General features: G+C 35.4%; 1 protein-coding gene and 1 long non-coding RNA gene across 2 annotated transcripts; one reads left to right on the plus strand and one right to left on the minus strand.

Annotated features, from left to right (window-relative positions):
* Nucleotides 1–746: 746 nt before the first annotated feature.
* On the minus strand, nt 747–1750 carry LOC120179195. The gene is made up of 2 exons (XR_005521590.1): nt 1469–1750; nt 747–1172 (listed from the first exon to the last, which is right to left on the minus strand). It is a non-coding gene; the product is annotated as an uncharacterized LOC120179195 (long non-coding RNA).
* Nucleotides 1751–10308: 8558 nt separating this feature from the next.
* LOC120179186 (deoxyuridine 5'-triphosphate nucleotidohydrolase-like) lies at nt 10309–15360 on the plus strand. Its single transcript, XM_039184851.1, has 4 exons — nt 10309–10594; nt 14630–14726; nt 14840–14931; nt 15015–15360. The coding sequence occupies exons 1-4, from the start codon at nt 10309–10311 to the stop codon at nt 15257–15259; spliced, it is 720 nt and encodes a 239-aa protein (XP_039040782.1). The 3' UTR covers nt 15260–15360.
* Nucleotides 15361–16742: the final 1382 nt, after the last annotated feature.

The raw sequence follows: 16742 nt of genomic DNA on the forward strand, positions 1-16742 counted from the left end.
CTCAATGCGAATGAGCAATGTCATCGTCAAATTTAACCTCGAGCAAATTACTCAAGGTGACCATATCCCCTCATCATGTAGATAAACACAATCATTTTAAGTGTGACCAAGATGTCTTCATCAAGAAGGAATATGGTCATTGACAAACACGAGGTCCCCAAATTGGAGGGTCACATCATTAGAATGTAAATCGACACTCTCAACAAGAAGGACGAAGCCATTTTCAAATTCTCTGCTTCGAAATGAGAAACTCTCGATTCAAAATAAACATCAAGGTCAAACAAAATATTATCTTTGGTCTTTGTCAAATTCTCGTCACTCAACAATGGGCAAATAGGGGCAATTGTAGACATTATATTTTGTCTGAGCTTATATATATGTTGTACTTAATTAAATTATAGGTATTATGTTTTAATGGTTAAAGAATAGTGATCGTTAATATTGATTAGGTGTTATTAATTGTTAATGTGGTAGTAATTGTTAATATTAATTGTGTTAGTAATTGTCAATACTAATTACGTGTTAGTAATTGTTAAATATTGATAATGTGTTAGAAATTGTTGGTATTAATTTATGTTTTAGAAATTGTTGATTTTGTTCTAGTCATTGTTAATTATGTTTTAGTAATTGTGGATTAGGGTTTATTAGTTAACGTGGGTTGTGTCTAGTTGTCAATGTTGATTATATTTAACTTGAATTTAATTTTTAAATTAGATTAGTATGTTTTACATATGCAACATAATTAATTATAATATTTATACTTATTTATTTTTTATTTTATTTTTAGGTTACAACAAAAGGGTCCAAATGCAACCCAAAAAAATGGGCCCAATATTACAAGACCAACCCATGACACACAAACAGGCCAAGACCCAGCTATGGCCCAAAGACAAGTAACCAGGCCCAAAGAATTGGCCCAATCTGCCAACCCAGTAATTAGGGTTTCGTATTCTCACCCCAGCCGTTAGGTGATTTCGGTCATTGGATCGGCCCTTGATCCAACAACCCAGATGAGATGGAGTCCTATTGTTTCATCATAACCCTTAGGATGGATGCGCCGCCGCTGGCTAGCCCTGCTGCCACTGTCGAATAGCTGCGCCGCCACTGGCAGTCCTGTCATTGCCACTACTGCCCGTTCCTGCAATGCCGTCAACCGTTGTCACCTCAGCCAACTATCAACACATATCATTCAATCAGAAAAGAGGCAAAAAATCAATAATTTTTTTATAATTTTTTATTACATATAAAACAAAGAACACAATCCCAAATATCACATTCGAGGTTGACACCAAGAACAATCACATCTCATCTCATCGACAGCACAAATATAGTGAAATGATGACATGCAATGCCCAATTCATATAAAAGGGGAGCCTTGGGCCACTTTTTGGGGCTGAACATTCAAAAAAACGAACAAGAGAGATAAAAAAACTTGAATCGAAAGCATATAAGAAAAAGAGCGCTTCACCTCTCGAGCTTGAAGAATTCCATGTCGTCGGAGCCGATAGAGCGCCCAATCATATAAGGTAGTTTCCGTTCTTGATTTTTGGGTTTTTCAAAGAGCGTGAGAGGGTTGAAATAATAAAGTAATGGTTAGTTCGTTCTGAAAAATGGGTAATAGGGTGTTTAGATAACCTTTGGACCTTCATCAGGGTCTCTTAAGTGTTGCGACCAGAGGGATTTAGGTCTCTCGATCGAGAGAAGGAAAAGAAAAAAAGAAATGAGAGAAAGAGAGAGTAAAACGACAGGGGAGAAGAAATATAATGAAAGTTATGGCATATTTTTTTAATGGGATATATATATTGTCTAAAATGACGTCGAATTTGGGGATTTAGGGTTTCTTGAAACTAGCGCATAAGCTTACAGTGTGAGGGGTCACCCTAACTTTGTAAATTTACATTTTAGTCAAATGTAAATCTTTCATATTATATTTTGGATTTCTAATTTTGTTGCGGTTTCATTTTAGTCCTTTTTTATTTATTGCTAAGTTACGGCTTAATTGTTGATTTTCCTTGATGATTTATGGTTATTTCATTTTGATCCTTTCGCATGTCTAAGTTTAATTTTGCTATATTTATATTTTAGGTCCTCAAAACTTGTTTAATATTTATTTTAGTCATCGTTTATAATACAACAACAATAACAACAAAATCATATTCCCATATGTGATGGGGTAAGGGGAGGTAGGGTAATAGGCTGTCTCCAAACGGCAGGTTGAGAGCAGCTTCCGTGAAAGACCTCCGGCAGTCAAAAAATTAAAAATAAAGATAAAATACAATGCATGTTTAAATAAATAAATAAAATACGTAGTTGGACAATCTTCATATGCAGTTTTTATATGCACGTCTGTAATGAGAAGTAATCCCTGCAAATACACCCCTGCGTAAAAATATCTGCATATAAACAGAAAAGTAAGACTAGTCCAAAATTATAAAAAGGAAACATGAATATATATATATATATATATATTATTTTTTATTTTGTTATTTTGATTTAAGTCACCCTATGATTATTTGTGCATCTATTTTGTGATGGATATATATATATATTATTTTAAATGATTTTTTAATATGTATGTGTAGACACCCGTTTTTGACCAGATTTTATATTTTTATTTTTATTATTATAATTTATTTATTATTATTAATAAGTTTTTTATTTTATTTTTTATAGGACCCTATGTTTAACCCCACTAGTCCACTACCCTTCCACCACTACCATGCTATCATAAATCAAGGAGGGAGTTGTTTTGAGTGGGGATCAGCTAGGAACTTAGTGGGGACCCTCCTGTTATTTAAAGATGGGGATGTGCAAGCCATGGAGGGGGGATTTTTTTGATTGGTTTTGATCCTATGAGAAAGGGGGGATTTTATTGATTGGTTCAGATCCCATGAGAAAGGGGGGGCACCATTTTTTTGTTTTAATAATGGAGACATGCACTTTTCCATTGGAGGGCTATACGTTTTCTCCCTTCCCATTTCCTTTCTCTGGTTTTGTCGAACAGAAATGGAGTCAGAAAAACAAAACATTAATAAAAACCACTAAAACTCGAAGGTGGTCTCGCTCACCTCAAGTCATCCACCATTAATGGAGTCTTTAGCCTTATCATCATCTCTCCTAACCCCACCAATCCATTCTCTCTCCTCTTCCCGCTACGACCTTGTAAATGCTTCAACTAGCCACCAAGCTCCAAACCTAAGCTTATCATTACGCAAAAGTCATCTTCAATACCAAAGTCATGAGATTTGGTGGTCCGTTCACAACAGCTCAGACACCCAATCATTTCTCCTCGTGACCATCGGGGCACGTTGTCTGCTCTCTTCACCATCGGGGCTTTTGGTATATAGTCCGAGAAAACGAAGATTGGAAGTAGGGACACCGCGGCTTGCTTTCCTGCTTGGGTTAGATTTTGCCGCGCAAACCGCACATAGTGATCCACCATGATCTGAAGCAGGTACGATACTAACGATCCACTGCAAATCGATGAGCAACAACTACAATTCTCCGACGAGGAATGAGGTGATCAACTCACTCAGAGTAAGAGACAGAGGACAGCCGGTGGTGTCGGTGGCGAATGAAGAGAAGAATATGGTACGGCTGGAATTCTCGGTGTCGCTATCGAAGCAAGAGATCGAGGAGGATTTAATGGTTATGGTTGGGCGTCACTCGCGGAAGAGGCCAAAGAAACGCGCATGTTATGTTCAAAAGGAATTGGATCTGACGGAGGTGACGGCGGATTCTTACAATATTTCAGGGCTCACTGGACACGGCAATAGATGAAAATCCATGGATTGTTTGCGTTAGCTGATTTATGGTAATTTTATAACGATAAGTAGTGTTAAAGACTGTCTTGTGCAAATCGGAAATATTTCATATAAACGTTGAAATTCCCTACAACTTTCTGGTGTAGTTTCAGTTTCTAGTGATGCTCTTCATTAATTTCTTTTAGTTTCATTTTATTATTTTATTATTTTTGTACTAACTTTTATTTATCTTTGTTATCTATTTTATTTATTTTATTATTATTATTATATTAATTTTTTCCTTCTTTTTTCATATTTATTTTTATTTTATAATCTAACAATTTTTTTATTTTTTAGGGTATTTTCAATTAATCAAAGGTAAGTAATTTGAATCGAATTTTTAAATTTTGATTTAAATTTTAATTTTCGTAATTAAGACAACCGACAAATTAATTGGTACCGAAAGGGCAATTCAAGGGTGCTAATCCTTCCTTGACTGTAACCGACTCCCGAATCCGGCACATCTTTGGAAAGAAGCAAATCATGTAAGAAATAGGGTATCCGATCAACCCATTTGTTTTAAAATAAATGATCGGTGGCGACTCTAACCCAATTTATTCAAATTGAAGCCCGATTCCAGGCCCAACCGAAAGACGGTTCCGACAGCTTGGCGGTTCTGCTGGGGACAGGTAAGTGAGTTAGGCCAGAATTAATTTTCAGTTATCTTTTTATGCGAAAATGGTAAATTTTAATTTATTTATTCGATTCTAATTATTTATCTTTGATTATTTTTCAAATAAATAGTCGTACTGACATTTTTTAATGATTTCAGATTTTTTCAAAATTGTCATCTCTAAGCTCTAAACCCGAGCTCCGAACCCGTTTTAAGTGAGGGTGAAAGCGACGCATTCGTGTGAATTTATTCACCGCATATGCCTAGCAAGTAGCCTTCGGGATCCATATACCTTATGTCTTCGTGTGAATTTATTCACCGTGCGGGCATAAGGGAATGTGTCCTATCGAGTTTAACTTAGTCCACACAAGCTTGTAATAGGCTTAGGACTAAGGGTCTGACAAGCCCATGGGGGCACCGGCAAGGAGAACTCGAGTACCTTTTTTTAGAACCTAAACCGGGAGAATACAAAGAATTAGAGCTCACCCCAAAGCCTCATTTCAAACCCTAGGCTGCTTTGTTTCCTGCTTTACTTTATGTTTAAAGCATGCGAATTAGACAAATATGCGGTTAAGATTTGTTTGAAATTAGCATGCGGGATAGAGATCATGTCCAGGTAGGAATTGAAGCATGTGGAGTAGGATTTTTCATTTTTTTATTTACCTCACTAACTCTTTTTATTTTTTATTCTCTTTCATTTTGTTTTCATCATTCACATCATTTAAAAGAGGTGTTGATCCACCAAAAACGTGTTTGTTAAACATAAATAATTTGCATTAATGGACAAAGGGGTTGTAATACCAGAGATGAAAATGCAAAGGACAGTCTATAAGACGACTATGTGTCATATTCAATCCGGAAGACGTGGTGCCCACAATTGAAGAGTATATCACTCTGTTGCATTATAAAGGACTAAGAATGAACCGGGTCTACATCAAGCACAATGAAAGTCTATCTTTGAAGAACAGACTAACAGAGTTTGCAGGGACAAGATGAAGGTTATTGATCTTGGGAGTCCCTTCAAAGACAAAAATGGCAAAACGATAGGTGAAATTGGATATCATTGTTGACGAATTCAAGAAGCAAACAAATGAACTTCACATAGTTCCTATCAATTGAGGGCTACAATGACGTATTCGTTGGGAACATGTTCAACAAAATATAAATGCCAGAGATGCAGTTATTCGAGACTTCTTGGGCCAGTACAAAAAGCAACTCAATATTTGCACGGCTCATCCGGAGAAGCCAAAGTGGTTCGACAGGTTATTCAACCGGTGACAGACGAAGGCAGAAGACTAATCAACATGTCAGAAACTGTTAGGATATTTTTGTCTCTTAAAAGATAAAACACTTTTGTCCCAATAAGGATTATTTCTAATAACAGACACATTTTTGGATCAATGCCTCGAACATTGCATGCATTATGCATTTAAACATATTTTGCATTTTGTTATTTTCATTTCTTTACGTTCACATTATTTTTCTCTTTTTTTATTCACATGTCTCATAAAAATGAGAACATTTCAATCCTATTCTCATGATCTACGAGAAACTTTAACAACAACTTCTTGACACCCACGTAGTGTCACCATATCCGGTGGAACCCATGAAGCCCCCATACCTCAAGTGGTATGATGAGAGTGCTCATTGTGAGTATCACGGCGGTGTTCCAGGGCACACTATTGAGAACTGTTACGCATTCAAGAGAGCCGTACAGAAGATGCGTAACCAGAACTGGATCGACTTCAACAACTTGGGGGCATCCAAGTGAGGGAGATCATTTCATCACTTGAGGCATTCTGTTTGAACTTGTTTTTTTTTCACTTTTTCAAGTTTTTATAAGAAATTTGAATAAATTTATGTTACTTTAATGATGACGAGCAATGAATCACATTTGTAAACTTGCAATTCTTTGAATATCATTTGAATTAAGAAAATCTGTGAATGGTTCAAAGTTACGGATCTTTGACAAAGTAACATGTTTTAAAACAAGGACCTTGACCTTACCCAGAATATACCCTCAAACACTGTACCCCGCTCTTGCAATTAGCCAATATAACATTTTCCTTTCATAAGGTGCGGGCAACATGGGGCAACCTTTTGCATATGACATTATTATACTTTTTATTTAAGACGTTCAGTGATGATATTGATCTTCACAGATGGAATAGTCGAGTAAGTGAATCTAGTTTAGGTCAGTTGCTTGAAAATTGAACTCTAAAGATGAAATTTTTTACTTTCAACAAACACCTAGACTATAACAGGTTCTTCTTGACAATCTTAAGAAATTTAATCCGTAAAACTGAGCTATTCCACTAAGACAATTGGTTATAGAGGAAACTCGAAAGCCCTGACTTTATGAATAGATGTCATTCAAACCATGACATTGCTCGGACACTTGGCAATTCGGTGTTTGCTCCACTGCTTTTGTCAGGCCGAAGACTTTGTGATGAGATGAACCCTTCAGTTAACTTGATAAAAATGATTATAATGATAAGTTGTCCCTCTAAAGCAATTGGTTAAACGCCCCGGCTTTATGGATTCAGTTAGCCAGATAACGGTAAATTAAATCGAATTTATCTAAGCATAAAGTTTCGGTAAAATGGACTAAGGGAATTAAGGAACATCTGTTATAGTCAATTTCACACGAGCACTCAAGAATTTCATTTTTAGACCGATATTTTTGCACTGCCTTCGTTAGAGGAGCCTACAAAGCTTGAACAAATTGAAGATTTCAGAGGACCGAAATAAAAGGTCTTGTAATTGATCATGCTAGTTGCGTCATTTTGTCCGTACCCAATTGAAATACCAAAGCATATTTCGATATTTAAAAAAATGACATTTTAGGTTACCAAAACCTTAGAAAGGAGGCTAACCTAAAGCCAACTCATCCATTTGAACATTTGTCAAAGATTTGTAAATCTGAAAGCATTAAAAGAGCTCTTGATTTCTTTGATATTTTTTGAACTCACATTTACAATTTGATTCAATTGCGAACAATATTTTACAATATTTTTATCATGTCTCTCTCCTAAAACAAGAAAAAGGAGAAAAACATTTTCAAGCAGAACAGTCTCAGATATGAAAGGTTTGTAAAGCCAAAGCTCGTGAAGTAAATGGGGCACGATCTATTCCAAGGACCTGATTGACAGACAAAGCACGAGACTCCATCTAGAAGATAACACATAATTCATTCATATTGCATGCATCTTAAACATACTTAGGTGCATCACATTCATCATTTTAGCATACACGTTTTTGCAGCTTTTAGAGTCAAGTTTTGACTTCAGGATGAAGGATACTCGATTCTCAAGCGCCTTCAAAGAAGGATGGTGGTTGATTAACTCAGCAGTAAGAAGCTACACCTCAACCGACTTGACATCTTAGAACCAATTTCAGATAGGTTTGAGAACCAGTTCAAAACAAATCCAGTTCGACACAAACTCAACCATGAGCAGTATGTTTCCAGTTAACACTTTCAAGCCAGATTTCAATTCCACGACGGAAGATATCCGGCTCACAAAATTTGGCGAAAGGGGCCATCATTCATTTAAAGGAAATTTACAGCACAACTTAAGTCAAGAAAAGTTATCTGTCAACAAACAACTTTCTAATTTCATTCAGAGTCTATTTCAACTTCGCAGCGAAGAAAATTAGACTCCAGACAACGCAAGTTCAACTTCACGACGAAGGGACCGCTGGTTGTCAATAAACAATTTTCCACTTCTAGAGCCAATTTCAACTTCACAACGAAGGATATTGGACTCCAGACAATGCAAGTTCAACTTCACGACGAAGGGACCGCTGGTTGTCAATAAATAACTTCCCAATTTCAGAGCCAATAAGGATATTGGACTCCAGACAACGCATATTCAACTTCATGACGAAGGGACCGCTGGTTGTCAACAAATAACTTCTCAATTTTAGAGCCAATTTCAACTTCACAGCGAAGGATATTGGACTCCAGACAACGCATGTTCAACTTCACGACGAAGGGACCCATGGTTGTCAACAGACAACTTCTCAATTTCAGAGCCAATTTCAACTTCACAACGAAGGATATTGGACTCCAGACAACGCAAGTTCAACTTTACGACGAAGGGACTGCTGGTTGTCAATAAACATTTTCCCAATATCAGAGCCAATTTCAACTTCACAGCGAAGGATATTGGACTCCAGACAACGCATGTTCAACTTCACGACGAAGGGACCGCTGGTTGTCAACAAACAACTTCTCAATTTCAGAGCCAATTTCAACTTCACAACGAAGGATATTGGACTCCAGACAACGCAAGTTCAACTTCACGACGAAGGGACCGCTGGTTGTCAACAAACAACTTCCCAATTTCAGAGCCAATTTCAACTTCACAACGAAGGATATTGGACTCCAGACAACGCAAGTTCAACTTCACGACGAAGGGACCGCTGGTTGTCAACAAACAATTTCCCAGTTCCAGAGCCAATTTCAACTTCACGGCGGAGGATATTGGACTTGGAACAATACAACTTACTTGGATTTCAACTTCACGATGAAGGATATCCAATTCCAGGCTCAGCTTAACGACGAAGGGTCACCCGCGGTTTCAACTTCATGACGAAGGGAATCGTGCACACAAGAAGCATCAATCTCTAGATTGGATTTGAACCTCGCGACGAAGGATATCCAACTCAAAGAAGGATTATTTGTCAACAAAGACCTTCGAGTTCGACTACGCTCAGCTCCGAGGCACATCATTTGCAGCACAACTTAAGTCGAGAAGGGCTATCTGCCAACCAAAGACCTGACGAGTTCGATTTCATTCAGCTCGATGACAGCGATGAATTGCTTTCTGGATAAATTTTCAAGCCGAAATCTTTAAACCGAAAAGAAGACAAAGGCCCAATTCCAGGAAGCTCAATCACATTTGAGAAGACCAGACAAAAACTGGTTGTCTTTTTCGTCTTTTTCCTATTCTTGTTAACACAAGAATGTGCAAAGAGGGGCAGCTGTAGACACCCGTTTTTGACCGGATTTTATATTTTTATTTTTATTATTATAATTTATTTATTATTATTAATAAATTTTTTATTTTATTTTTATAGGACCATATGTTCAACCCCACTAGTCCACTACCCTTCCACCACTACCATGCCATCATAAATCAAGGAGGGAGTTGTTTTGAGTGGGGATCAGCTAGGAACTTAGTGGGGACCCTCCTGTTATTTAAAGATGGGGACGTGCAAGCCATGGAGGGGGGATTTTTTTTATTGGTTTTGATCATATGAGAAAAGGGGGATTTTATTGATTGGTTCTGATCCCATGAGAAAGGGGGGTACCATTTTTTTGTTTTAATAATGGAGACATGCACTTTTCCATTGGAGGGCTATACGTTTTCTCCCTTCCCATTTCCTTTCTCTGGTTTTGTCGAACAGAAATGGAGTCAGAAAAATAAAACATTAATAAAAACCACTAAAATTGGAAGGTGGTCTCGCTCACCTCAAGTCATCCACCATTAATGGAGTCTTCAGCCTTATCATCATCTCTCCTAACCCCACCAATCCATTCTCTCTCCTCTTCCCGCTACGACCTTGTAAATGCTTCAACTAGCCACCAAGCTCCAAACCTAAGCTTATCATTACGCAAAAGTCATCTTCAATACCAAAGTCATGAGATTTGGTGGTCCGTTCACAACAGCTCAGACACCCAATCATTTCTCCTCGTGACCATCGGTGCACGTTGTCTGCTCTCTTCACCATCGGGGCTTTTGGTATATGGTCCGAGAAAACGAAGATTGGAAGTAAGGGACACCACGGCTTGCTTTCCTGCTTGGGTCAGATTTTGCCGCGCAAACCGCACATAGTGATCCACCATGATCTGAAGCAGGTACGATACTAACGATCCACTGCAAATCGATGAGCAACAACTACAATTCTCCGACGAGGAATGAGGTGATCAACTCACTCAGAGTAAGAGACAGAGGACAGCCGATGGTGTCGGTGGCGAATGAAGAGAAGAAGATGGTACGGCTGGAATTCTCGGTGTCGCTGTCGAAGCAAGAGATCGAGGAGGATTTAATGGTTATGGTTGGGCGTCACTCGCGGAAGAGGCCAAAGAAACGCGCATGTTATGTTCAAAAGGAATTGGATCTGACGGAGGTGACGGCGGATTCTTACAATATTCCGGGGCTCATTGGACACGGCAATAGATGAAAATCCATGGATTGTTTGCGTTAGCTGATTTATGGTAATTTTATAACGATAAGTAGTGTTAAAGAGTATCTTGTGCAAATCGGAAATATTTCATATAAACGTTGAAATTCCCTACAACTTTCTGGTGTAGTTTCAGTTTCTAGTGATGCTCTTCATTAATTTCTTTTAGTTTCATTTTATTATTTTATTATTTTTGTACTAACTTTTATTTATCTTTGTTATCTATTTTATTTATTTTATTATTATATTAATTTTTTCCTTCTTTTTTCATATTTTTTTATTTTATAATCTAACAATTTTTTTATTTTTTAGGGTATTTTTAATTAATCAAAGGTAAGTAATTTGAATCGATTTTTTAAATTTTGGTTTAAATTTTAATTTTTGTAATTAAGACAACCGACAAATTAATTGGTACCGAAAGGGCAGTTCAAGGGTGCTAATCCTTCCTTAACTGTAACCGACTCCCGAATCCGACACATCTTTGGAAAGAAGCAGATCAGATAAGAAATAGGGTATCCGATCAACCCATTTGTTTTAAAATAAATGATCGGTGGCGACTCTAATCCAATTTATTCAAGTCGAAGCCCGATTCCAGGCCCAACCGAAAGATGGTTCTGACAGTATGAATATAGGGTTTTATAATATAGTTTTTATATATATATATTTGATAATTTATGAATGTATTTAGGTATTAATAGAAAAGTTTCATTATTGAATATATTTAAATGATAAATTTGGTATTATTAATATCATGAAGTTATAAAAAAAATTGCTTAGCTATTCGATTAATCTATGGAAGACCTTCAAATACTTAAGATGCCCTTCCAAGGGTTATTTGAATAAAATAAATTTAATATTTTATTGCTCACTAAGTCAATTAAATGTACGTTTTTATTTATTTAAATAATATTTTGTTGAATAATATATATATATATATATATATATATATATTCAATTGGACATATGATCTTTATATAATTATTCTGATAATTATAAATGTTTGTTTTTTTAATTTATTTCGTGTGTTTACTTACCTTTGTTTAACACGTTTTGTGTATTTACCCCTGTTTAGTTCTATTAGATTTTATTAAATATAATATTCGTCGTTTATATTTTATTAATGCTACATTCATATGTTATATATTTGCCTTTCTCATTTTTCTGAAAATTTAAAGGAAATGTTGTCTAGTGTCGTGCGTTAACGGAATTACGTCAAATAATTAGATTTTAATTTATGTTAATTAACATAGCTAGGGAACATCCTTTTCAAATAAAACGAGTGAATTGAATCATCTTTATTGAGACAAATATTTTATAATTAATATTTTTTTTCAAAGTTCATAGAAATAGAAAGGATCGTAATTTTAAGTCTTAAGCTCAAATATATAAAAAAATTTCATTTTAGGCAATGTATAATTGAGGGTACTAATTTTGGGAGTTGTGGGGTGTTCACCCTTCTTCACACGTAACCGATTCTTGAACCCTTTAAAATGAATATTTGGTAAACGTAGGTCAATTATTGTCTTAAAATGATTTAAAAATATTTGATAAAAACATTTTAAGTATTCGACTTACCTAATCCAAAGGTTGATAACGACTCTAAAATTAAATCAAAATAAAACCAAAAAATCTAAAATTTCCAAACTAAAATTATCATTACTTTAAATTAAAATCAAAATTTCATCTGGCTGGATAAAAAGAGCAAAGAATCTCAAAATTTACATGAAATATTGAAAGAGATTTTGGTAACACACATCCCATTTTTCAAATACTAATTAACCAAGGAGATAAATTTTTTAGAATTTTCTTAATTTCATTTCATTTAATACATCTAGTCTTACTATAAAATAAGAATTCAAACTTTAAATTATATATATATTTATTTAATTCTAAAAAATGATGAGCAAGAGTTAAATTAACCCTAAAGTGCTTCACTATACATTTGTTACTATTCTAACAAATAATATTCGGAAATGGCGGGAAACTTGGCGCCCAGATTTGCAAACGCATTATATAATTAAGAGTAAACTACACGGGTGACCACCAAACTATGGTCATTAATCGATCTTGTCACTGAATTATTTTTTGTCTCAATTCGACCACCGAACTTTTTAATTGACTCAATAAGACCACTCTCCGTTAAAAAAACGGACTTGTTGACGTGTCCGTTAATAAAACTTGCATAATTATATATTTTGTCTTTAATATTTACATATTCTATCAATTTAGTCACTATTTTAATTAATTAATTAAATTTAACTATCTAATTAGAACATAACACGTGTCAATACATGATTGAAAGGTTTTATTTATGATTTTTAAATTATTAAATTAAATGATTTTTAACCAATCAGGTGGTAACACGTGTCACCACCCAATTGAAATGAGAAATTGAAGAACAAATTTGCACTCTAAGGGATTCGAACCCACGTCTAAGGGGGGAGAATAATTAGACGCTCAAACCATTGGGCGAAAGCTCTCCAATGATTCTAACGTACAACAATTTATATTTGACTTGTACTGTTAAACAAATTATTTGGTTAAATAAATTTTAGTTCGATTAATAGTTACAGAAAAAAATTCGGTTAATTCGATTCGATTAATAATTTTCAAACAAATTTTGGTACGATTAACAGTTAAGAAAAAATAATTTATTTGAAAATTATTAAACGAATCAAATTAACCTAAATTTATTTGAAAATTATTAACCGAACCAAATTAATCGATTTTTTCTTTAACATTAATCGAACCGAAATTATTTGACCGTTAATTGAACCGAAATATATTTGAAAATTATTAACCGAATCAAATTAACCGAATTTTTTTTCTTTAACATTAATCTAACCGAAATTATTTGACCGTTAATCAAACCGAAATTTGTTTGAAAATTATTAACCGAATTTTTTTATTTAACCATTAATCGAACCCAAATTATTTTACCGTTAATCGAACCTAAATTTATTTGAAAATTATTAACCGAATAAAATAAATTATTTTTTCCTTAACCGTTAATCTAACCAAAATTTATTTGAAAATTATTAACGGAACCAAATCAACTTATTATTTTCTTTAACTATTAATTGAACTGAAATTATTTGACCATTAATCTAATCGAATTTTTTTTGAAAATTATTAATCGAATTAACTGAATAAAATAAATGATTTTTTTCTTAATCATTAATCGAACCAAAATTTATTTGAAAATTATTAACCGAATCGAATTATGCGAATTTTTTGTAACCATTAATTGAACTGAAATTTATTTAACCAAATAATTTGTTTAACGGTACAAGTCAAATACAAACCGTTATATGTTAGAATCATTGAGTAGCTTTGGCCCAACGGTTTGGGCGTCTGGCTATTCTCCCCTACCCCTTGGACGCAAGTTCGAATCTGTTGGAGCGCAAATTTGTTCTTCAATTTTTCATTTCAATTGGGTGGTGACACGCTGTTGGAGCACAAATTTGTTCTTCAATTTTTCATTTCAATTGGGTGGTGACACGTGTCACCACCTGTTTGGTTAAAAAATCATTTAATTAAATAATTTAAAATTCATAAATAAAACATTTCAATCATGTATTGACACGTGTTATGTTCTAATTGGATAATTAAATTTATTTAATTGAATTAAAATAGTGACTAAATTGATAGAATGTGTAAATATTAAAGACCAAATATATAATTATGCCAATTTTATTAACGGGCACGTCAACATGTCCGTATTTTTTAACGAAGAGTGGTCTGATTGAGTCAATTAAAAAGTTCGATGGTTGAATTGATACAAAAAATAATTCGGTGGCAAGATTAATTAATGACCATAGTTTGATGGTCACCCGTGTAGTTTACCCTATAATTAATCACAATCTCTTATTCTTCAAATTTAAACACCATTTATTGGAATAAACCGTCTATTTTCATTTCGTTCTCAGGATCCTTAATCATGGCTCAAATCAACAACAGCCCTGAAATCAAAGCGCCATCCCAAGAAATCCCCAAACTCGGTCACAATGGAGTTAAACTTACCAAAGCGCAGTCTCAGTTTTGAGAGTAAAAAAGCTCTCTAAAAAAGCGGTGTTGCCCTCAAGAGGCTCTCCTCTTGCTGCTGGATACGATCTGTCAAGGTAACCCTTGGATTCACTATACATTTGGTGGGCGTTTTTTTTAATGTCTTATCGTTCATGAATCTCAATTGGGATTGGGATAAATTTTTATAGGTTTATCGTTTTGGGCACAGTGCAATCGACACCAAAGTGCCAGCCAGAGGAAAAGCGCTGGTCGCTACTGATCTAAGCATTTCAATACCCGAAGAAACCTACGCCCGTGTTGGTATAAATCTACTACGATGCTCGAATTTGAATTTGGGTTTTCTACTTTTATAAAATTTTGGATTTTAATAATTTTTTTTGTAGCACCCAGGTCTGGGTTGGCTTGGAAGCATTCCACTGACGTGGGCGCTGGTGTAATCGACGCTGATTACAGGGGACCTCTGGGAGTAATATTGTTCAACCACTCAGAAATTGACTTCGAAGTGAAAGTGGGCGATAGAATTGCGCAGCTAATAATTGAGAAGATAATGACGCCTGATGTGTTGGAAGTTGAGGATTTGGATTCTACTACTAGAGGAACTGGTGGATTTGGATCCACCGGTGTTTAAGTCCTGGGTTTAATTGGTTTAGGATTGTGGGTCGTTTCTTAATGGTTTGAATTTGCTGTTTTAGCTCATTATAGTTTTAGTTGTAAAGAAGTTTTAATGGATCAATGGTATATTCAGTAGTAACTAAGCTCTTTCCCAGATCTTCACATAGCTATAAAAAAAGAATCACGGTTTTTTGTACTTTACAGGGAAAGCAAAAGCTGTGGAAATTTTTTCTCAGTGATACAAACAGAAACCATAAACAAATTATGCTTTAAATAGTTTTAGCCGTTGGGTATTTTCTATATTTAGAATTTACAATTAAACTGTAACATATACGCTTGTGAAAAGATCTCTGGTAATCTCATCAAGAAGTCCATTAAGCACATACTTCTCGGCATCCCTTATGACGTCATCATTCTCATGAAACCCAACCATGGTATTGTGCCAACCCAAGTTCCACATACAATTCAGATCTGGTTCCTTGTTGTAGACATCGTCCTCGAGCATTTTTGGTAGGTAGTATTCAAGGGGAGAATCTTCTCTCCCGTCTCTACCATATAACTTCAACTTCTCAAAGTCCTTGCACATTTGCTTGACCAACTTATCCCAGGATTTTGCTTTGTTTGATGTGATGGATACTTTGAGAAATGGGAACACTTACTTCCTTCCTTCTTCCTTTCCTTGTCATTACTTCGTAGCCACAGTTTAATATGAGCTTGCTGTCTTGATCGTGATAGTTGTGACTGTTTGCATGTAGAATGCTGATAGGAACGTTGAGTTTGAAAAGTGCCTGTGCTGTGTTCATAAATAGTTGGCTTTTCATAAGTATCAGTTTAAGGTGATTTTCACTTTCTGTTAGTGGCTCTGTCATCTCTGGTATGCAAGTCTCTGGCTGTGGGATATAAGAAATTCCTGTTCCCTCTTCATGAGTTCCTAAAAATCATTAACGTAAGATTGTGCTAACATTTCTAGTTGCCCATGTTTTTCCTCCTTGTGATGTAACTGTATCCTGAGCTGGAGGAATCTTGCTGTCAATTGTTTCCTTCTGTTTTGCCGGTGGGAGAGCTGGGGTTGTGGAGTCTTTTGTCCTTTGTTCAGCTTTCTTGATGCTTTCCTGTGCTGGTCTCTTTGTAATTATCCCTTCTACTTTTTTATTTCCGAATTCCTTTTTTGTGGTAACCTTCGAATCTACATTTTCTGGAAGTTCATCGATCACCATCAGCTTGCTATTACATTTGGAATTCTGGACTTCTCTTGTTTGGACTGCAATGGAGTTGAGCGAGTTTGTTCTGAGAATGCAGTGAGACTTTTAGCATCAGGACCATAGCTAACCGACCGCTTGTGAGAATGTAAATTTGAGGCATCTGCAACTTTATTGTCATGCTTGGAATTAGTACCCCTGAAGAGTAGGTAAGAGCTGCCAGCCTCAGCTTAAGTTCTGTTCTTGCAACTTCTTGAATGTCATAATTTCTTGAGGGTCTATCAAAAGAAATATCGGCCT

This window comes from Hibiscus syriacus, unplaced genomic scaffold, assembly GCF_006381635.1.
Source record: "Hibiscus syriacus cultivar Baekdansim isolate YM2019G1 unplaced genomic scaffold, ASM638163v2 tig00112407_pilon, whole genome shotgun sequence".
Lineage (NCBI taxonomy): Eukaryota > Viridiplantae > Streptophyta > Magnoliopsida > Malvales > Malvaceae > Hibiscus > Hibiscus syriacus.

Bases quoted from the DNA above. Each gene is read 5' to 3' on its own strand.
- LOC120179186 (XM_039184851.1), top strand. From the start codon at position 10,309: ATGAGCAACAACTACAATTCTCCGACGAGGAATGAGGTGATCAACTCA. The intron at 10,595-14,629 runs GCAATAGATGAA...GTTAAACTTACC, and splicing joins TCCGGGGCTCATTGGACACG to AAAGCGCAGTCTCAGTTTTG. The intron at 14,727-14,839 runs GTAACCCTTGGA...TTTTGGGCACAG, and splicing joins GCTGGATACGATCTGTCAAG to TGCAATCGACACCAAAGTGC.